This window comes from Caloenas nicobarica, chromosome 13 (assembly GCF_036013445.1).
Source record: "Caloenas nicobarica isolate bCalNic1 chromosome 13, bCalNic1.hap1, whole genome shotgun sequence".
Taxonomy (NCBI): Eukaryota; Metazoa; Chordata; class Aves; order Columbiformes; family Columbidae; genus Caloenas; species Caloenas nicobarica.
In genome coordinates this window covers 7,584,817-7,606,815 of record NC_088257.1, presented here as the reverse complement: position 1 = coordinate 7,606,815, position 21,999 = coordinate 7,584,817, and the positions used below count along the sequence as shown (strand labels likewise).

The 21,999-nt window shown below is 52.0% G+C and overlaps 1 protein-coding gene across 4 annotated transcripts in view; it reads right to left on the bottom strand.

Moving 5' to 3' along the window:
* The window catches only part of FLT4 (fms related receptor tyrosine kinase 4), a 59,037-nt gene that overhangs the window by 4,082 nt on the left and 32,956 nt on the right, over positions 1–21,999 (bottom strand). For 2 of the 4 annotated variants that reach the window (XM_065643971.1, XM_065643973.1), the window contains exons 5-29: positions 21,064–21,226; positions 20,677–20,816; positions 19,897–20,065; positions 19,275–19,392; positions 18,487–18,638; positions 17,572–17,734; positions 15,893–16,037; positions 13,157–13,265; positions 11,728–12,087; positions 11,332–11,478; positions 10,540–10,671; positions 10,148–10,254; positions 9,713–9,848; positions 8,801–8,905; positions 7,173–7,286; positions 6,850–6,938; positions 6,425–6,572; positions 5,772–5,866; positions 5,309–5,431; positions 4,778–4,889; positions 4,299–4,398; positions 3,734–3,839; positions 2,770–2,909; positions 1,976–2,099; positions 1,130–1,215 (exon numbers count right to left, since the gene is read on the bottom strand). In XM_065643971.1, the coding sequence (XP_065500043.1) occupies positions 1,130–1,215; positions 1,976–2,099; positions 2,770–2,909; positions 3,734–3,839; positions 4,299–4,398; positions 4,778–4,889; positions 5,309–5,431; positions 5,772–5,866; positions 6,425–6,572; positions 6,850–6,938; positions 7,173–7,286; positions 8,801–8,905; positions 9,713–9,848; positions 10,148–10,254; positions 10,540–10,671; positions 11,332–11,478; positions 11,728–12,087; positions 13,157–13,265; positions 15,893–16,037; positions 17,572–17,734; positions 18,487–18,638; positions 19,275–19,392; positions 19,897–20,065; positions 20,677–20,816; positions 21,064–21,226 (3,383 nt within the window). The remainder of the gene's footprint in view (positions 1–1,129; positions 1,216–1,975; positions 2,100–2,769; positions 2,910–3,733; positions 3,840–4,298; positions 4,399–4,777; positions 4,890–5,308; positions 5,432–5,771; positions 5,867–6,424; positions 6,573–6,849; positions 6,939–7,172; positions 7,287–8,800; positions 8,906–9,712; positions 9,849–10,147; positions 10,255–10,539; positions 10,672–11,331; positions 11,479–11,727; positions 12,088–13,156; positions 13,266–15,892; positions 16,038–17,571; positions 17,735–18,486; positions 18,639–19,274; positions 19,393–19,896; positions 20,066–20,676; positions 20,817–21,063; positions 21,227–21,999) is intronic. The other 2 variants (XM_065643972.1, XM_065643974.1) reach the window with 2 other exon arrangements.

Below are 21,999 nucleotides of genomic sequence, written 5' to 3'. Positions count from 1 at the left end.
TGACAGAGTTATTTCTGCTCCTCTAGATACCTTTGGGAAGCCCGGGGAAGGGTTGGGACCCCAGTGAGCAGGGAGAGACAAGACATTGCCTCAATTGCTCCTAGATCTGGCAGGATTAACAGAAACAGACACAAACCAACAGCTAGGATGGGAGAAAGGAAATGAAGGAAGATGATGAAGAAGATGTGGGAGGAAACGGCAACCACATCTCAGCACCTGCCAGTACCAGGTGACTGCCAAGAAGCGAGGGCAGGGACACATTCAAGGAGAGGTTTAAGGGCAGTATTTTCCAGGAGGTGGGATGCCAGGTAGCCCACGGCATAGGACACAGTGGAAACATGCCTTAGGGAAAAAAGGACAAGGACAAGAAGCAGGAGACAGTCAGATACAACAGCAGAGAGGCCACAGGGCTATGGCTATGGGAAAAGACAATGACCAGTCTGATCTGATGTTGGGAGGCAGAGGAGGTGAGGAAAAGGCTTGGGACTGGTCTTGTCTACAAATGACCTGACATGGTTCACTCAACACACTGTCTTGGAGACAAGGTCCCAGCCTGCTCTGGCACCAAGCAGAGATGAGCTGGCCAGGTGCTTGCCCAGTTTCCAAGTTTAGGGCAAGGACATAACCATCCATAACATCCTCGGCCCTGAGAGTGCCAGCTCAAGCTGCCAGGCTCAGTACTGGCATGGGGGAAGCCCTAAGGCCTGGACCATCCCTGCAATGTCACATCGGGGCCCTGTGCCACATGGGTCAGGGCTGGGGGAAGGAGGTGGCAGCCACGTAAGTTTCCATCTTTCCCACCTGCCACTGCTTGAGCAAGCCCTGACACATTTCACCAGAAAATGTCATTAAGCATTAACAGTCTTAATAACACCATCACTCCATTGTGCCTCCTTATCTTAACAGACACATTCTCATTGAATGGGGACAGTTTATATTTTTAAACCCTAGGAAGCAGCAGTCAGGTCTGTTCTTTTTGCATTTTGCCTCTTGTTAATGTGTGCGTGGACTTATCTGGCTGCTGCTGCTGAGTGCCCCAAGAATTATACCCTGTGGGTAGACACCAAGAATTGCCTCCTGGTCTGTGTTTGGCAGCAGGGAGGTGTGAGTGGCTAGACTTAAGGAGTACCTGAATCCACCTTCTTTTCTGTGTCGGTTTTCTATCCTCTCAAATTCCTCAGATGCCAGAACCATCCCACTGTCTGTCTGATTGTCCTGGAAGGAAGCAACAGGAGTTATCAGTAACATCCCTGTCGACTGATCAGAGTGGGAAGGGAGGAGGAATTATTTAGGAGATGAGATCACATGTATCTGTGATGGGAAAAAGAAGAGTAGAGGCACTTTACCAGCATGCTCCATGGTCTTGCTGGAACTGATTTTCTTAGGTGCCTTCTTAAAGGCAGTACATACAAAGGTAGGATTTGTGTGTGCAGTTCAGCACCACTTTTGGGGAAAAAAAAAAGAGTGCTCCCTGCCTGGAAGATGTGTTACCATCAAATCTGTGAGAGACGAGATTTTCCTCTGAGACTAAGGGTATGGTTTTGCCACTATAGAAGATATAAGGACCAGCCCAGTTCAGAGAGGCCAGGAGGATCCCTACTGCACACTGCTGTGTAGGTCAGGATAGGGGAGCTCCAGAAATACACTCTGGATTTATCTAGTCCTGGCTGGATTTCAGTATAGTTAACCAGACCATGTTCACAGATTTCAGAAGGGTAAAGAGCAGGCTCTTCTCTGAGGTCCTTTATAGTCCTGGCGTGTAGGTCTAACCTCCCTATTTCACACTCAGGCAGTACGAGCCGTGCCAGGTGGAGAAATGAATGTGCATAGCACTGGACGGACTGAACAGAAATGACACAGACAGACTGACATTAGAAAGGAGCGATCTTCCTTCCATGATCTTAACAGCAAAGGTGTCAGGAAACAGCTGAATGTTTCTTTGCCCCTTGCTCAACCCCACTCAGATGCTACTCACCGGGTGTGCCTTGTACATTGTATGTGTCATGGGAAACTCTTCAAATGTCTTTATCCTGGATGGACACCTGATCTGATTTCCTCCCGTCAAACACCCAGGGAACGAGACACAGTTGTAGTATCTGCTGACAGAAGCACACTGTATTCAGTAAAACCAACAGGGTCAATGTCCTGAATAAACAGGACCTGAACCCAACCTCCTCTCTGTGCAACCAAAGTATGCAGAGAGGCAGATGACCCAAACGGTGGATTTTGGGAGGGGAATAGGGTCACCTTAGGACTCTTAACCCCATACTACTGCAGTGGGGAGCACCCAGACTTTCTGATTGAATCAGACCCTGATTACCTCCCCACTCTGGATAAGCAGAGTAATGTCATATAGATCCCAGGCATCAGATCCCCAGAGATGAGAAGCTGGGGCCTAATTGCTTGGGTTAGTTAGGAACAGATGGAATTAAGCTTCCAGAATAACAGAAGGGCAGCTGACACCTTCTTTCCTCATGTACCTGATGGGCCATGATGCCTTTAGTGGGATGTGATGCCCAGGCAGTATATCTGGAGGCAGAAGAAGGAATGCCATAGGCTTACATGTCAAGCGCTCTTTCTCATCAGCAAAGGAAAGTGATTTTGCATTTATAAGCAAGATGCCATGGCCTAAAGGCTTGGATCACATCTGATCACTTGGGATTTTTCCAACCTCTTGCAACTGGGTTCTCCTTGTGTCCCTCAGGCGCCCTTACAGCTCAGGTTGCTGGCTGCCAGCTGGGCTCTCTCTGCCCTTTCCAGGGGATTCACCTTGCTGCTAGGCTGTGGCAGCGTATCCTCATGTCAAAGTCCTCTTCATCTGAGTTTTGCTGGGCAGAGGAAGGCACCTGGGAGAAACCATCATCTTCCGAGCTGTGAGAGTCGTTCAGCGGGATGTAATCCTTCCCTTCCTGGTAGGAAGAACAGTGAGTGGCCTTACAAGAAGGGGAAGGCTTTCCCACAAGAAAGTGCTCTACAGGCAGAAGCTGTCAGAGCTGGGGAGGAAAATTTCTGGCACCTATAATTTGCTAGAATACATGGACAGAGCTCTGTGCTCCAGGGTCACATCACTGTGGCTTAGTCATGCCTGTGCTGGGATCCAGGGCTGAAAGGTTAAAATCAGGGACATCAGGATGAGACAGTACTCGTATGTAAGCATTTAGCTATCATCAGCTGAAATGGAACATCAAGGAAATGTTAAAATCAGACCTGCATGCTCATTGCAATTAAAAGTCCTGGTGAGTTACTGCATGGCACTGATTAGTAATAATTTCAGAGAAATTTGTATATCTGACTGCTGTAATGGAACAGTTGTTTGGTTCACATGGCCCTGACGTTTAGATCTGACGATAGAGTTTCAGAAATCCTGGTGAAGTTCTGTTTTTCATTATGTGAGAGTGTGGGAGTCAGGAGTGCCAGGGCCTTGACTCAGCTGAAAAATTTCAAATAATTGTCTGGGGATTAGGATGCAAATACTGGAATGATGACTGAGAGGGCACCCACCCTGCAAGGAGTGGAGCTATATTAAGATCCAGCAAGAGGGCTAACGCAGAAATGAGCTCACCAGTAGCTCTGGGAAACAGACTTCTCTGATCCAGGAAATGCTGTGTGTTCCTGTGGCCTACACAAAGGTATTGCACTGGCCAGGGAGTCAGAGGAGGGCACAGCGAGGGAGCTAGTGGTAGGAGAAGAAAGACCTGTCTGGAGCTGAGCAGGGACACAGAGAGGTTTTCACCTGCTGGACATTTTCCTGAAGAAGGTTCCCCAGTATCTCCACCAGGTCGGAGAAAGTTGGTCTCTCCTTGGGATCACCGTGCCAGCAGCTCAGCATTATGCGGTAACTGCCAAGAAGAGATGCTGGTTTTATGCCACAGAAACTCCCTCCTACCCCACTTTGCAGCTCCCACCCATGTGGTGCCCACTGGGACAGCAGGTACCTACACTGTGAAGGAAAGCTTGGCACCCCCCAGCACATTGGCCACATGGACCTACTGGAAGTGGGTTGGTTCATTATGCACTGAATGTAACAGTGCACAAGGAACTAATTCAGACACCTCTGATACCCTTCAGAGCAGGAAAGCGTATTGTCCACTTACAGACCAATCCTAGTGTGGATATGCAAGGGAAGTGATGTTCCTAGATAGCTCTGATCTGCATTCAACCCATCTGGCTTGCTCTCCAGGCAGCTGCCTGGTGTGGAGGGGGTATTGTCTCATCCCCCATCCTGGCTGAAAGGTCTTTGCATCCCATGGAGGGGCCTGTCCTGCCCTGTCCTGGGATCTGGGAGGTTTCTGACTCACATTTCTGCTGTGGCGTACTCTGGGGCTCTCATTCTGGTACCGTCTTTGAGCCTCTGGCAGAACTCCTCGTTGATCTGGACTCCAGGGTACGGAGATGCCCCTAAAGGAGGTTTGAAGAGGGGTGGGAACATGAAATGTGCCATCAGAAACCAGTGCTTCCCCTGAGAATGCCCTTGCTCCCAAAACACTGGGAGATGTGGTCACTTCTCATACACAGCCCAAGTCCTTGGTGCTGCCCGAGACAGGCTTCTCTGCCTCAGTGAGCAGGAGGCCACCTCTGCAGGCCTGTCTCCCAGCACCCTGTTCATGGATGGGTATGGCCTCCATATTTCTTTTACCCATTCCGATGTCTCTTCCCATCACTCGTTAGACGTGCTGCAGAGCATCAGGGCCTCCTGCACAGACTCACCCACCAAGCTGCTATGTGGAATGAGAGGTCCTGCCTCCCTCTGCAGTGTGTGACCCTCCTTAGCACTCACCTAGCGAGAAGATTTCCCAGAGGAGGACCCCAAAGGACCAGACGTCACTCTGGGTAGTGTAGACCTTGTCAAAGATGCTCTCTGGAGCCATCCACTTCAGTGGGAGACGGGCCTGCAAGAGGGAGAGGCAAGACACAAGCGTTCAGTCAGGAACATCTCCCAGGACAGCCCTTCTTGTAGCAATGGGATGAAAGGAAAGAAGAGCTGATAGCCCTGCTCCTCTCTCCTTGGAGGAATGGAGGTTTGGTGAGGCCAGAAGGAGGGATGAAGACACTGAAAGGAGGAAGAAAGAGTATAAAGAAAAAAAGTAAATGAATGGCAGGCTGGGAGGCAGAAGAAAGGAGACAGACATCTGGTGGTGGACGAGGGGACAGCACATACATCATTGGGCCAATGGTTCCTGGTCCTAGCCAAACAAGTGGTTCTGCTCCTCCTTTTTCAACTTTTTCTCAGTTTATTCCAGCCCCAGAGTAGTTTATGAACACCTCAAGTGGGTCTAATCTGTATGGGGTTTGAGAAGATGGCACTCACACTGCCTTTTCTGACATAATCGGGGTCCTTATAGATGTCCCGGGCCAGGCCGAAGTCACAGATCTTTACCACGTTGTTCTCTGACAGCAGGATATTCCGTGCCGCCAGGTCTCTGTGGATGCACTGAGGGCACATGAAGAGGAAGGAACAAAATCAGAGGGATGGGAACCACCATCAGAAGTGCAAAACACCCCCTCCCCTCTCCTTCCCTTGTGAACCTGAGGTGTAAGGTGGGAGTGGTGGAGGTGGGAAGGAGCTAAAAATAAAAATTTCAAAGGGAGGATGAAATGCAAGATAACTAAATTCCCAACTTTGTGTACACCAAACTGCATCAGACTTCCTGAGAAGTGTGAGGCAGATCACTGAATCCCTCTGTGTGTCACCTGTAAAGTGGCTGTAGGCAGGTCTTCTCTGGTCAGGCATGCACAAAAGAAGAGAAGAAGGAAGGGAAGGGTGAACTCACCTTTCGGGATGCCAGGAACTCCATGCCACGTGCAACCTGGAAGCTGTAGCAGATCAGGTCTTCCATAGTCAAGGGACTTTGCCACAAGTCATCCACTGTCCAGGAATACAAGAAAATAATTAGACAGTGAGCGGTCTCTTGTCCTCCTTGACCCTCTCCAGGACTGTGGGATACAACTAGCCCTTTGATGAGAGAAAGCTAGTCCTCAGTGCTAACTGGAGTAAACAACTCCCCTCTAGGATTTTCTGCTTGGGTGGCAAAGAGCACATGGCAGGAACCTGCTGAAGTGTGAGGAAAATTAGTCCAGCCTCCAGCACGTTTCAGTCAGACAGAGTTGAGGGTAACAGGGCTGGAAGGGACTCTGAAGGTCAGCTCATTGTTCCTATCCTAGGAAGGACCCACTAATGTCCCCCTAAATTCTCCTTTCTTTTAGCTAAAAAAATTCAAAATGGTTTAATTCTCCCTTTTGGGTTTCGAGAGTCTATTACAAGAGACAAGAGATGTCTGTTCAGGGAATTGCCAGACAACAGTGGGGTGATCAGCTCCAAGCTCCCAGCTGCCCACTGTCATGCCCTACCCATTCCCCAAGTTAGCCAAGTCTGGCATTTTTCTGGTGGGCCAGGTGAGGGGTTGCTGCAAGGCTGGAGTATTACCTTCCTGGATCTGCTGTGCTGTCTGGCTCTTGTGCATCAGAAAGCGGTTGAAGATCGCACTGTCACTAGTCCCAGAACGACTCCTCCTGTCTGCTCTCACTGCCTCCACGATGGACTGGACCTGAATACGCAGCCTGGGAGACTTCTCCTGGCAAGGAGAACAAAAACCTCAGCAGGAACAAACACTGTAACCCCTGCACGCATGAGCTGCACAATCTCTTCCTGTTGTTAGACTGTAATTCTGGCCTGGAAGCACCTATCTTCCATTGCAGAAATTACATCCCTGATGTGTCCATGAACCAAGATCACTGTGTAAAGTTGACCTGTTGCTAGAGGGTGTCTTTGTCCCATTGTCACCTTCCAGGCTATGCGTCTTCCTTCTCTAGCCACAAGACAGGTCCCTAGGGGCAAAGGAAGCTACTTACCCTGTAAGGACTGAATCCTTCCCGCTTGGTCCGCAGGTAGTTGGAGAGGTTTCCATACTTGCAGAACTCAACAATAACCATGAGTGGACCTGGAGAGAAGACACCAAAGGTCAGGGGAAGAGGTAAGGGCTTGGGATAGGCAGAATTTGCCCCAACTCATGTTATGTGCAGTCCTGCTGAGCTGTGGTACCTGTCCTAAGTGCACAGACACACCAATAACGTCCCCACATGTCCCTGCGGTCACACATGTGGCCAGCAGAAAGGACATGGGACAAGCACTGACCTCTGGAAGCACACACAGACTGTTGCCCTGGGATATTTACCATTGGGTTTGGTACAGGCACCCAGCAAATTCACCACGTTGAGGTGATTCCCAATGTGAATGAGGATCTTCAGCTCTGACATCAGTGCCTTGTGCTCGCTTGCAGTAGCTCCCTCTGGAAACACACAGAGCATGTCATGATGACTCCTCACAGCTTTTCACTCCCTCTCACCACCCTTCTCTTAGCAGACTGTTAATGCAAGTCTTGCTGAGGAGGCTGTGACCCCAAAGCCTTGGTACATTTTGTTATTGCATGTTTCCTTATGAAATGTCAGAGCCTTCTCTGGAGCTCCCAGGATCCCTTCTGTAATGCGTATGGTGCTCCCAGAGCAAAGGACAAGACAACCTGTGTCCAACATATTTTTCCTTGTGATAGTTGTGCAGGGAAAAAGATCACTTGAGGCTTACATACAGATGCACACATTTGAACCTCTGCCCTTTCAGCCTCCAAACAGAGATAACAAGCCGTAAAACAATTTGAAAGAAAATTAGAAACAAAAGACATCTGAGTCTTTTGATCATGACAGAAGATAGGAACTGTCGCAGCTCAAACAGAGAATATCTTTTTATGATTGCTCTCCAGCAGCAAACACAGTGTTGTGCCCCTGCCAGCTCTCTGTACTACGTCTTCTCCCAGAGTGCCTAATTCGCACTAACTCTTGATCCTCTGTTTTTACCCTCAGGGCTTGTTCTCTGGTTTTGCATCTCTTTTTCATACTCCTCTGCTTCCCCATATGCATTTTGCCTTACTTGGAAGTTTGTAAATTTAGTCTGAGAGAGAGAAGCATGCTCTTGAACTGCAGCTGATGGGCCAGGTGAGAGCCATTTCTCAAAGGACTACAAAGCAACCTTGCATGGCCAGGCTTCCCTCTGCAAATGCTGTGCAGATCATCTGTACGCTTGCAGTGCTAAGTGCTGCTGAGATGAGCCATGACTTGGTTTCCACATACAGGCCACTGGTGGACAGACACTGTCTTGGTATTTTGTTGAGTGCCAAACTACAGAATAATGTTCTGGATGTCTGTTTGAAAGAGTGGCTATAAAAGCTTAAAATCTTACTCTGGATCAACTAGGCTTTGGGTGCAAAGCCAATTCAACCCTCAGAGCTGGGTAAGAGCTGCAATCTCCTTCCTTATCCAGCTCTGAACCTGGCCTGTAAGCAAGAAATACAGGCATATTTGGAAGAAGGCAATTGGGAGCAACACTTCCTTCAGTGACCTGCCAAAGAGGGGCTCTGGATTCTTGTTCTTCCTTTGAGACAAATCTCATTCTTTGCCTTTCCAGACAGCTAAATTTCCTTGACAGCTGAGTTCCGCAAGTCCTGGTTGTCCGCTCTGCCACTTGCCTTCCAGTGCAGCTGAATGGGGTGAAAGCACCCACACAGGGAGAAAAAGATGATCAGCTGTATTGAGGCCATGAAGCCATAAATTAAAACGCTGGCTCCAGCCTCTCCCCTAGTTCAGGACTGGCTCAAGCAGAAGCACCCAGGAGTGCTTGTGGGAGATAAAACATTTTCCAGGGCCTTAACAAATATGAAAGATGGGCATTTATATGGTGGACATGCCCTAGCAGATGCCTTATCCTTTGCTGTCCACATGGACTCTATATTCAGCTTCTCTCTCCACATACCTTTCAGCATTTTGACTGCTACGGTCTCACAGCTGTTACTTTTATTGATCCCAAACGCTGATGCTTCCACCACCTTTCCAAAGGCACCATGACCCAGGACTTTACCTATGAGCAAGGAGAGAGGCAGTGTGAAGGAAGGCAGGTGCAGCAGACGCAGAATGGAATAAAAAAACCAAAAAAACCCAACAGGAAACCATGGGAACAAGAGAGAAAAAAGGTCATAAAGGAAAAGGAAGGAGCGGAACGTGTGCCCTTCCCAGGTGGCTGCTTGCTCTGGTGGTGAGAATAAGAGAAAGGATGATGGGAGGAACTGAGACAGAGCTGGCATGGACAAAGCTGAGGAAGGAAACGGCCCTGCAGAAGTGAGGGGCTGTTTGTTGCCCTCATGCAGAGCATGTGGGAAAGGTAAACATGACACCTTGCAGCTGAGTAGCCAGGGCTAATGTCACTGCTTTGTGCCTCAAAGGTAGTCTGCAGCCCTTTTAACTCTCCCAGATAGAGGGAAGAGACTAAAAGTGGATGCCCCATCATAAGGATCACGGATGCAGTCCTGGTCCTGAATTTAGACTACCTGCTGTGGACTGGGCTGTTCTGTCCAGATGGCCAGTTGGAGAATATGGAGATCGGTTTTAAAGCATGCCCAGAGGTCTCCTGGTCTCAGTGATGCCTGTGAAGGTACACTGGTAGAGTCTGGGCTTACAGTTGGCTCAGATCTATGCACAGTCAGGCACAAAGAGATCTTCCAGGCACGGCTGGGCTTTAGGGACAGTGTGGAGAAGAAGATGAAAAACCTGAGGCTGAGAGAAGGTATTAAATCAAAAGAGGTGTGTAAGAAAGCTGAAGGGTGAGTTTGAAGGGTTGGTGGGAAGCCCTGGCTGCAGCACGCAGCGGTAGGGAGGGCGTCCGGCTCACCTAGGCGCAGGCGGTCCCGTGGAAACTCCCACTTGCTGGAATCATAGGGCAGGTACTCGCACTGCTCCTCCAAGGGCACCTCGCCCGGGTCCATGATGATGGAGAGGTAGCCCGTCTTGATGTCTGCATGGGCAGGCTGCAGGAATCAGCCAACAAAGAGGGTGAGGAGATGCCTTCCCTGCTCTGGGTGCTGACTCCCGAAGGGATTTGGTTCCTTTGCCTGCCTTCACCTGCTTCCCCCTGGCAAAGGCCATTCCCTGTCACGTCCTTTACCATGGCCCTCATGCACCTTGTCTTTGGCAGTGAGAGCGCTTGAAGCAACACTCAATGACCCCCTCTTAGCGGATGCTGTCATACAGCCCTACATCACAGCAACGGTGTTCCCTCAAGTCCTGCTAAGCCACCTCCCCTGCCCTGGGACAGACAGTCACGTACCCTTTTGATGTTACAGAAGATGAGGATAAGGAGGATCCAGAAGAAAACAGCGATAACCCCAGTCCCAATCAGGATGACAATCTCCACATTGGTCCTGTCATCAGACCCTGTAGGACAGGAAGGAAATCGTAGCTTTGGAGATTCCCATTCCATGCCCCAGCTCAGCTGTCCTTTGTGGCCTGGTTCGGGATGTGGGGAGACCAAAGAGGTGTGTTTGCCTGCGCTAAACAGGCTCTGGACTACAGCTCCTGCTATGACAGCACCATGCCACCAGCAAGGCCAAGGGGCTTTCACTGCCTCCCACTGGCTGGTGTTACAGGGAAGAGACATGGGATCTTGGCCACCCTCCTGCTCCACCCTTTCATCCCCAGGGATGTCATGACCGCTGGTACCTTCCACGGAGACGCTGGCTGAGGAGTTCACACAGCCCTTAGCGTTGCAGACGCTGCACAGGTAGAGCCCAGCATCCTCCTCCCTCACCCTCTGAATGCTCAGTCTCTGGTTGAAGTCTGCCAGGTCAATTCCTGTAAGGCACAGAAGGTAGTGGTCACTCACAAGGAGAGGGGGATTGGTATACTGGACTCATTCACACTCAAAATAAGGCTCCTATTTTTCAGCTGGTTCATTTTACAGAGCAGAGTGAAATTGCACCAGCTGGTAGAGGCTCTCTTCTGTGGCCTGATAGCCCCAGAAATACCCTGGAGGGTCCTTCTTCCCCAGGAAGTGTTTGGAGGGGATGAAACCCCTGCAGACAATGCTGGATGGGGATGGTGCCCAGGGAGTCCAGCTGGTGTGTCAAGCTCTGCTTCAGCTCCAGGATCTTTTCCTTTCCCTCTGCAATTAACCTGGATCCTTCCCATGTTCCTACCATGGGATCTGGGTTGGTCTCTGCACGAGCAGAGATGCCAGGCACTGGGCTGGGAGTAAGAAGATGAATGATTTATCTCTGCTCTCCAGCTGAATGTGCACATGCACACATAGAGCTGAGCCAGGCCCTAGGGCACAGACTTGGCTGGCAAGACTGCATCAAACTGGGATAGAACATGATTAAAAACAGAGTTCAGCCAATTCAGAGAATGGGCCCCTTTGCCTGGGCACAGCAACTCCCAGAACCCAGCAGTGTTCAAATCTCCAGCCGCTGGACATGATGCCCTGCCTTTGATTCACACCCCAGCCCTCTGTACCTGACACTTCTTCCACCAGTTTCTCGTCTTTGTACCAGCTGATTTCAGGAACGTGGTTGCCGTCCACCTTACAGCGCATCTCTATGGAGTCGCTGACGTTCACCCAAATGTCTGTCAGGTTCTGCTTGAGGCGGGGGATCTCCAGGGCTGGAGGAGCAGCACAAAGAGGAGGAGGGGAAAACGGGAAACTGATTGATCAAAAGAATATCTGTGTTCCTGGGGGGCTTTGGGTCTCCGAACCCTGCTGAAGGGTGTCTTGAGAACCCAGGTACCCTGCCTTTGCCACCTTGAGTTTAGCTTGCTTGCGTGGCTTTCCCTGGGGATGGACTGGGAAGCTGATGGCAGCAAGAGCACCACCTCTCCTCTGTCACTCCCGCCTGCCCTGCGGACCCTCACCCTGCACAGAGATGTATTTCTTGTGGCAGTGCTTCTCCCGGGTCTTCCTGTTCTGCACCTCACACACGTAGTCTCCCTCCTCGCCCAGGGAGATGTTGGGGATGGTGAGAAGCAAGGTTGCATCATTGGAGTCAGGCTGGAAGCGCAGCTCCCCCTGCATCTTGGTGGCATAGTGATGGACGTTCTTGCAGTCCAACACAAGGGGGTTGCCCTCCTCGTCGTGGAGCTTGGAAAGGTTCAGCCGATACCACTGCAGGTTCTCATAGGTGTAGTTGTCTGCATTGCAGCTCAGCTGTAGGTCCTGCCCCTCTATGGGCTCCTCTGAAGGCTGGGACTCAATCTCAAACCCATCTGGAATGGCTTTCAGGAAGGAAATGAACATGTGAATGAGGTTTCATGGCTGAGCTGCCAGACATAATGAAATTGTCTCTTTGGATTCAGCTCTCTGAGACCTCTCTGTCTTCATTGAGGGTAAAGGAAACCAATCTAGAACAGAACTGTGAGATGCGGACTGCCAGCAACCGACGGCTTTAAGCCCAGTGAGTGCTAAGGGATATGCTGAAGTCCCAGGGTCAAATTGAGATGGGGTCACAAGAGAAACACAAGTCTGGGAGGTCTGAATTAGGCTGTTGCTGCTCTCAGCTCAGCTGCAGCATTCTGTATTGCACACATGCCTGCTTTTACACGTGCAAGCAGCTACACAGCCAGGCCAGACACACAGAGCATTACTGGAGCAGCAACTGAAGATGTTCATATGTCTCCACATAAGCTGGTGGCTCTGACAGCACAGGTAGTATCTACAGGGGCCATGAGCCCAGGCTTCTGGGGTCTGCCCACAGAGGGACAAAGATAAATCTCTGCTGTGCCCTTGACGGGGTCCATGTCCCCGGTGAACAGGGTCAGAATCCTACCAGCACTGGGTACCTCTGGCAGGAATCTTATGCAGCCCCATATGAGCCACGACTCCAGCTCACGCTGCTGGGCTCCCAGCTTCCTCCTGCCACCAAAATCCCGTGGGGACCCTGCCGAGGGACTCAGGCCAGCAGGACCTTGCCTCGCGCGGGTCAGGCAGTGCCACTAGAGGATGCTCTTGGATCAGGCACATCCCCAGCCCAGAGAGCTGCCTGGGCCTGGGCCAGCAAGATGTCTCCCTCCCAGGACCTGCCAGGGCTGCTCCAGGACCTGGGCACAGGCAGTGCTGGCTTGTCCCCAAGTCTGCCTGCCAGACTCTGCCTGCACGATCTGCTGCCAGGTCTCCAGGCTTCTGCCACTCAGCAGAGCTCTGGAGTAGCCCTGCTTTCCCACTGGCTTCCCTGTCACTGTTCAGGGTGCTAACTGTGAATGACAGGACCCGGCAGTTGTAGGGTCCTGCCTGTTTCAAGCAGAGAGCTTGGCTGGTGCAGGTGGAGGGGATGTCTGCAGTACTCACTGGTCACGTAGAAGTAGATCAGCCGCTCGTCTCGACCCACTTTATTAGAGGCGATGCACTTGTACATAACTGAGACGTTGGCCTCCTGGATGGCCAGTTTGCTGACTGTCTGATGAGGGAAGAGAGCAAACGAAGGAGTTAGGGAAGGCAAGAGCAAAGAGAAGTAGAATCAGTGCTGCTCTCTGCCAGCCAGCAAAGCACACAGCAAGCCTGGCCCCAGGCAGCAGCTGTACCTGGGAAAGGGTTATACAAAAATAGCCCCTTATTCAATAGCCCTTTGTGCATGTCAAGACTCATCTGCTGGCTCTAGCAACAGCAACATGGTTTTATTCCTGGTCTCTGCTCATTTTTATGGATCTCAGCCAGCACAGATGCCTCTCCATGGGAGCAAACTTCTTGCTAAGCCCCTTGGGTCACCATGGGGATAGGCCTGTGCCCAGCAAGGAGGACATGAACACGATGCAGGACTGAGGGAGTGGCTAAGCTCCTGCCAAGCTTTGTAAAAGTGGGGAGAAAGGGAAGGGGCACTGAGGCTTTGATTCCCTGAGCCCTCTGCAGTTAAGTGACTCCTTAGTGTCCGACAGAATTCAGTGGCGTTTGTAGGTACTTACAGACCTGCAAGCACTCCTTTTATCCATAAGGGGAAATCAAACCTATGGAAGTCTCCCAGCTCTCACCACTTCGGGAAGAGCTGTCATCTTCTCCCTTTAAATTGCAAGTGTACACAGACATGGTCCTAAAAGCTTCCTCCTCCCTTCTTCCAGCGAGACATGACTAAGATCGGGTGAACAGCCAGGCTGCTGTCCTGTGGGAGCACTGACCCAGGAGATGCTGCCATCAAATGAGCCAGGAAAGGCAGCTGGGGAGTGAGGCTGCTCTCCTCCTCCCGGCTTACGCTGCACACGTGTGAGCTGCCAAATGTGCTACAAGCACTCCCCTTAGAGGAGATCTGCAGTTTGAAGCACAGGTTCCTTCTCCCTCCCAATTTAAAGGACAAGTTAATCACATGCAAAAATCTCTCTAATAATTTTGAAATGCAAAAGAAAATGTGTTCCTAGAAGGAAACTACTTTGCCTTTACTATTCATCCCCTGGACTTTGGGAAGCATTTCTGTTCTAAGTGGCAATGTTTTAGCCTGTGTTAATGAGAAGGAACAGTCATTCATTCAGTGCGTATTCAATACAGCTGAAGTGCCCTTATGACTAGTACTTTTGTGCATTGCCTTTTCCGTTTCTTGGAGTTATTCAATACAGCTGAAATACTGCTGGCACCTTTGTGTGCTGCCTTTCCTGTTTCTGGGGGATTTTCCTTTTAGTCTGTGCTGTTACATTTGAGTTAGGGTTTCTGGATTTGACATCATCCTGCTGTCTGCAGTGCATGGCTGTGCACTATGCACCCTGTGCCTCACTCTGGCCTTTCCAGACAAAACAAAAACCAGAGGAGGATGGTAAGAGAAGACAGGCAGAAAGGAGAAGGGGAGGGAGCGTAAGAAGATTTGAGGACATAGCATCCCACCACAAGTGGAACAGCTCTCTTCTCCCAGAGCTCTTGCATGTCCCTGGCCTGCACAACCTAAGTTGGATCTCCAGGACAGTTATAACCAATCGATGGAATGAGAAGGACACAGCTGAGCAGCAGGAGGAAGAGGAAGAAAAAAGGGGAAAGATCAAAAGGGACCAAGATGAGAGTCATATCTGGAGGGGGACACAAGGGCTTTTCATCCAGGAGCTCCCACCACCCCTGCTTGCCTCCCCGGGGGACCTGGGTCCCTGCCTCTCCCTTTGACTTCTCTGGGAGGAGCAGCATCTCCCCCTGCCACCCTTTTGGCAGAGTGAGGAACTGCCGGCCAGGCCAGGGGACGGGAAGTGCCTTTGGAGGTGTGTAGGAAAACAGGAAGTGACTTTCGGAAGCGGGGGCCTGTTTGTTTGTTCTGCATCCCTCTGCGAGCGGCTGGTGCCCGACACCGGCGGGAACAGGAACCCCGTCATAGCGCAGACCTGACACTCGCGGCTACCAGAGAGACAGAAAGAAACAGGCAGCGAGCGGTGTTTGGTAGTTTGCAGGCCACACACTGCAATGAGGGAGAGATGTTCCTTCCAGAGAGGAAACACTGTGATGGAGAAGTGGGCTCCGCGGGGCACACGTGCTCTCCCTCACAAATACGCAGTGGATGGATGCCAGCTTCTCTGTACCACCCTTGCCCCACTGGGATGGGGACAGCTGGATGAAAAGGTCCCCCCCCACACATCCACATTCCCAAGGCCAGAGATTTCCTGGTCAGTCTGTGACTCCTGCTCTCCTATCCTAGCTGCCCAGGCTGCTCTGCAGGGTTTGGCTCTCCCAGAACGGTTCATGCAAGAGTGCTCAGAAATGGCCCTGGGAGCACCCAAAGCACGTGCTCCCCCATGTCTCCCTAGCTGGGTGCCCTGTGTTCAGTAGCGATCGGTGTAAACCCTCCTGTGCCGTCAGCCCCAGCAGGAGCCTCTCTGGACACAGGGTAATTTCTCAAAGATGACAGCTCTCCCTCGCCCTGGGGCTGCCTGGTACTGCAGAGCCCCAGAGCTGGGAACGGCCGCTGATAGTGTACTTTAGAAGCAGAGGTGTGAAGCCCTCCCCAAACCTGGTTCTGCCAGGCTCATTTCCAAGCCACTTTTGCTGGCTGATCACAAATGACCCCTCCGAGGGTGCCTGTCTCCAGCTTCCCACTCCGGGATGGGTTTGGGGCTACAGCCTCACCTTGTTCCGCCCCTCCACGAACTCCACCCAGGTGTCGATGCTCTCAATGGGATTCACCGCGTCGTGCTGAGACACATCTTTCCAGTCCTTGCACTCGGGCATCCGGTCCCGCTGATGGCGCCTTGCTGCCCGGTGCCTGCTATTGCTAATCCAGCAGCCGGGGAGGAGCAGAAGAAAGAGGAGAGAGATGGAGAGAGGGTCAGCTGGGAAAGAGGCAGTAAAAATAGCATTGTGTCTGAGAACTGATGCCCCCGTCCTTTGACTCTGCAAAATTTTCTGCAGATCTTGGTTACACAGTTTTAATGTGTTTTATAAGGGTGCTCTGCAATCACTAGTGAGGCAAACATTATCTATGGATGTGAAAATTGAGGCAGGGAATAGATACTGGTGTCCCAGGCAGTGTCTTCACTCACAGGTCTGTGGTTTCATCCTTCCCTGCTAGGGCTGGAGAAAGGCAGGGGTGAAATCCATTCATGTGTGCCTGGGGCAGTTCTTGATGCCACTTTGCTCTGCAACAAGGCCTTAAACCCCTGCTGCGACTGAGAGTCAGGGGGAAGCTGAGCACCCCAAACCAGTGGAAAGGGTGCGTGCTGGCAGTGCAGGGCAGAGTGCTCAGTGGGGCGAGCACATCGGTGAGCTGTGTAAACAACAGGAAGCTCAAAAGTAGCCTCCTGCATCCTCTGGAGCTATGCTAGGCAGAAATATGGTGGCCTTGGGAGACAGTGCTCATAATTCATGGGCCCCTCTGCTTCCTGACAGGGCCACAGTGCACTTGCATGCAATGGAGAGCTCTCTGGTGTCCCAGGCTTGGCAACAGCCTGCACAGGGCTACGGGACCTGGCTTCCTCCAGGCACCCTGATGTCCTCCACCCTGGCTGCTCTGGCTACAACTCCCCAGCATCCCTTTTCCTTCTTCCTGCAAGGCGGCTGCTAAAAAATGCCATTGCAGCCCTGGCTGGTGCTGGCCCAGCTTCCCGGGGCACAGGCAGTGGGCACGCGTCCTTCCTGCCTACCTGTCAGTGCTGTCTGCACAAACACCCTCCTGGCAAAGCATCCTGGAAGCTGGCAGGAATCTGGCACTTCCCTTGGATTCAGCAACTCTTCCTCACACACAGCAGCTCTGCTCCTCTGCCTACAAACACTTTTGTTTCCATCATCACCCAGCAGAAGATGAAGGACCAAAACTCCACAGGAACCTTGATGCAGGAATGGGGTGAACCTCAGCTGCTCTCTCAGGGTCTCACCAAGGGGCTGTGACAATTTTTCCTGCAATCTGCCTCAGTTTCCCCATTTGCACAGTGGTCAGTGGTTTTATTGCAGGTGCTGTGAGGTGTGGCCAGGCCATGGACATCCCTTGCCAGATGCAGAGAGCCAAGGATGCAGGGGATGCTCTGGAAGCCCTTGGTGTCTGGGACCAGCCAGGATGGGCAAAACTCCTACATGGAGCACAAGTGTCTCTGGTGGGCTCCACTCTGCCTCTTTACAGGGCGAGTGGGTATATACTGCTCTGAGCTATCAGTCTGTGCTGTCCTCCTCTTGCCACATTGTGCCTGGGAGGAACTTCTCTAACGGAGAGCAAAAGCAAGACAGAGTCTGGGACACAACCACAGTCACAAGGAGCCCAGAATGCCAGGCTGGTGGCCTGGTAAGACAAGGATGTTGAAAGATACTGCACTTACAGGCTGCGTCGGGAGAACATCCGACAGGGCATCCACGGCCTCCACTGCCACTGGATCACCTCCGGTGCTGGGATGCCATAGACTGTGCATGTGAGAGCCTGGGGGCTCCTCCGGGAGTAGATGCTCGGGGAAGAGGCTTCCTTCTCATGGATGCGTGGTGGAACTGCAAGGGTCAGAGTGACACTGTGAGTGGCTGCAGGCTCATCTGCTGCATCCCCAGGCCAGGCACAGCCCTCCTTAGGCTCATCTATAGAGACTGGGCACTAAAGCACCATAGCTCTCAGAGCAGCTCCTGGGGAGCTCAAACCTGCAAGGCAGAGCAGGTTATACTCAGGCAGATTCAAGTGATCTCCTTTCTCCTTCCTCTGCAGGATGTGACTGGATGCTGCAGGGCTCAAAGTGCTGCCTGGCAGCCCCCAGCACAGGTCTACAGAGCCTGCTGGAGACAAATCTCCAAGCAGCAGCACCCTTCCAGCACTTTCTGTGCTGACACCTGGTTCCTGCGTGACAGAGACCAGTTTCTGCCTGGAGAAAACTCCCTGGGAGCTTCCCACCCAGAGGAACTGCTCCAGCTCCATGCTCCATGTGTGTTGCAACTGCCCTGCCCTCAAGTCCGCATCAGTCAGGGTCACCCTCAGCAACATCTCCAACTGTGGTTGGGAAATGGCCCCTAAGCAAGGACTTATCCTGCCCAGAGCGATGGAGCCAGGAACAAAACTGTGCTGTGTCACCCAGGCCACAAGGAACCAGCCTCCACTGTAACCAGAGCATCCCTCAGCAATGCAGGAGAAGGAGATGATGTAGGTACCAAGTGCTTTAGGACATCAGTGGGGACTTGTTCTTGGAGCAGCTCCAAGGCTGGGGCCATGGGCTCAGTGTTCTCCCTCCAGCTCCAGCCGTGTCCCACTCCCTTACCATTGACAATTAACTGAAGGCTGATGCGCTTCTCCAGCCCTGCCATTCTGTTCCGCAGAACCAGCGTGTACATCCCAGCGTGCTGCTCTGACACATCCTTGATCTGCATTGAAGATTGAGATTGCTTGGGAATTAGCTTCCCGTCCTTGTACCTGTGGGGAGGCAGAGAGAAAATGCAGCCGTGGGGAGGAAGTGTCCCACAGGCAGCTGGGCAGGGGTTTGCTCGTCCCCTCTAGAGTGCAGTCAGGGTGCTCCTTGCTGACGCTGGGAACCTCTTTGGAGAGGCCCCTGGGCTTTCCCTGGACCTGAGTTACAGGTCTGCACATTGTCTAGTACAGCTGGTGTGGGGTGTTGGGGATGTTGTAGCTCTGCCCTGAGCAGTGTGTGGGTGCCAAGCTCTCAGCTCCCAGCCAGCTCTGGTGAAAGTGCAGCACAATATGGTGCACAACCTGACCCTCTTGCCCCTCTGGGCAGCCGTGATCCCCGCTGCAGGGGGATGAGGGGCAGCTCCTGTGGGAGCATCACTTGGTCCTTCCAGACAGTGCAGAACTGTCAAGCCAGGGCAGGACGTTTGCTGCTTCCCTCCCAGACTTCACCTCCTCCAGTCCCAAGCTATGCAGCTGAGAGCCAGGGCAGGTGGGAGAAATTACCCCCATGGGTGGAAAAAGTGATGTTTCATACTATCTTGGCCACAGAGGGACCTAGCAAAGAGGCCAGGCTAGGCTTTCCTACTTGGCAGAGGGACAGAGGAGAGGAGAAGATGGCTCAGTCTAAGAAAGATGCGTTACCACTGGAAGTCTGGTGCGGGATAAGCCACAACTTTCACTGGCAGCTTCACGGCTTCATCTCCTGCAGTGGCCTCAATCACCGGGCCCTTTCTCCACTCCACGTTGATAAAGGGCTTTTCTGCAAGAAAAACAGTGAGCATGGAGGAGAGGAGAGCACAAAGGAACAGGCTGTCACCAAGCTCTGCTGCTCTCCACAGGGCCTGACAGAAAGGACCACGGACAGGTGGGGAGCTACTGGGGATGCAGGGAGGCTGTGCTGCCCCGTGACTTTCTGCTGCCAGGAGACAGCCGCCCAATGCTGCAGCTGGGTGTCTCCGAGGCCAGCCGTGCCACAGGGCCACGAGACCTGTGTGTCCTGCCATCCCACAGGCATTTGGGCCAATTTGGTGTTTGCATCTCTCTCTCTTGTCATCTCAGCACCTTGCTGAATGTGATCATGCTCCCAGTGTGGTGCTGGGGTGCGGAAGGGCTGAGGGACTGGAGGAAGGCTGGGTCTCGCTAAAGCAGAGTGAGATGGAGGTGCAGGAGCCTTGGGCCAAGCGCTGCCTAAGTAGTCTGGGGACTGCTCCTCTTGCAGCTCGGCTCTGGCTATGGCTCTGTGAGGGAGCAGAAGGTGCCATACCGTGCACAATGACGTCTGTGCTTTCCTCCAGCATCTGGGCACCATTGGTGGCAGTGCACGTGTACTTGCCCAGGTCCTGCTGGCTGACATTGTGGAGGGTCAGGATACTGGAGAGCTCCGTGTGTGTCTGCAGGGACCGGCGCTCAGGCTCCATCACTGCCCGCTGTGTCTGCGGGAGATGGCAGAAAGAAGGAGTTGAAAGAAAGGGAAGGAAAGGCAACAAGCCCTGAGTGACTGACCACGTGAGGCTGTGGTCTGAGATTAGCTCATGGTTTGCTCTGGTCTGCAGCCCAGTAGTCAGGCTGGGAGCCCTATAGGTACATGAACAGAGTGATGCCTTCCAGAGACTCCTCTGTCTCACTGTTCACAAGAGCCAGAGTCTACCATGGGGGGAAAACACAGCAGGGAATGGACCCCCTCACAGGCTCTTGGTAACCAGGGCTGTATGGCTAGAATAGCTCCTTTTAAGCCAACAATATTTGCTCTGGATTTGCACTGGTGGAAGTGAGGCCAGTGCTTGCTGAGGAGAGCCCCAGAGCAATAACATCTCAGCAAGGAGGGTGCTTTCTGCTGGGAAAAGGGGTTTTCCCTCTGCCAGCCTTCTGCTGCAGGAGAGAAAAATGGGAAAGCACTCTGACCAAGATGTCCAGGGCACAGCATGGTTAGGGATCATGAAGCAGAGCCCTGCCAATGATGTGAAGAGGAACAACGAAGGGGCAGGAGGGGACAACTCAGAGAGAAGTGGTTTAGTGCACGGGGAGCTGCTCTGTTTGCTGGTACCTGTTTGCCAGGGTAAGTCCACTGGAAGCGGACACCAGAGTTGAACTCAGCCCACACTGTGCAGTTCAAGACCAGCTTCTCTCCGACTAGCAGCTCCATGGCTTTCTTGGGATACAGCTGGATGTCGTACAGCTCACTCCCTGGTGCAGAGGAGGCAAAAAAAAGACATTTCTGATCTGTTGACTCTTTGACTCAGATTATGCAGTTACAGCAGGCTTGGGTATGACCTCCTGCTGCTTGGTGTATCTTTGTCTGGCACACAGTGGAGTAGATATAAGCACCATGCACAGTCTGTGTTGCTAGGGAGGACCACAACAACCCCATGAGCCACACTGATGGACTTTAGAGTCATCCAAACTGCCCCCTCACACCTTCCCAAATATTCACCTGCTATATGGATGATGAAGAAATTGGATTTGAAGACCTTCTTGTCAATGACAGTCTCACACTGGACGAACAAGGAGTCCCTGATCAAGTGTGTGGGTACCTGCACCCCCTTCTTGTTGTCCCAGAAAGTATTTTTCCCGTCAGGGTGGATGAGGGAATTTTGCTGGAAGAAATCAACATATTGCCAACTGAAATAAGAAGGTAACAACATTCCCACCCCTTCCAGGCTTTGCGCTGGCTAACACATCCCCTTTGTGGGAAGAAACGATGCAGCATCATGCTGTGCTGGCCTCCAGCCCACTCCCCCCGAGGGTTTGTCATCTAGGAATCGTGGCCTCCCCTACACCCCAAGCAGTTGAGTAGCCGTGTCCTGCACCATGAGCCTCCCCATCTGCAGAGTGGGCCAGAGACTTCCAGGAATGGAAACTTATAGTGATAGCTAAGGAAACTGTCCCAAACATCAGCCCCACTGGGATGAGTGCTGACCTTGGGTAGCGTCCTTCCCGGGCAAGGGAAAGGTCCCCGGCCCTCAGAGTGTCCCTGGAGGGCTTTGTACAATAGTAACACTCATCCTGGAAGGATGTATTTGCGTTGTAAAAAAAAAAAAAAAAAAAAAAAGGCACAAGCAAACTGATAACAGAGTTGTTTTTAGTCATCAACTCCAGGGCTGCAGCCTCCTCCCTTGTGGGGATGCTGACCACCTAGGAGGCTTGTAGATCACAGAGACCAGAGCAAAGAGGGGATGCTGTGGGGAAATGGGATTAAAACAAAGTCTTGTTTTGTTACATAGAGCTCCAGGGAAAAGAAGCAAGGTTGGCAGGAAACCCGTGGGGTCTGCCCAAGGGAACTGGACAGCACGGCTTCAACCAATAAATAAAACGAGGAAGCCAGTGGCTTGTACTTTCCATGGAAAATGTATCCCATGCATTTTCCATT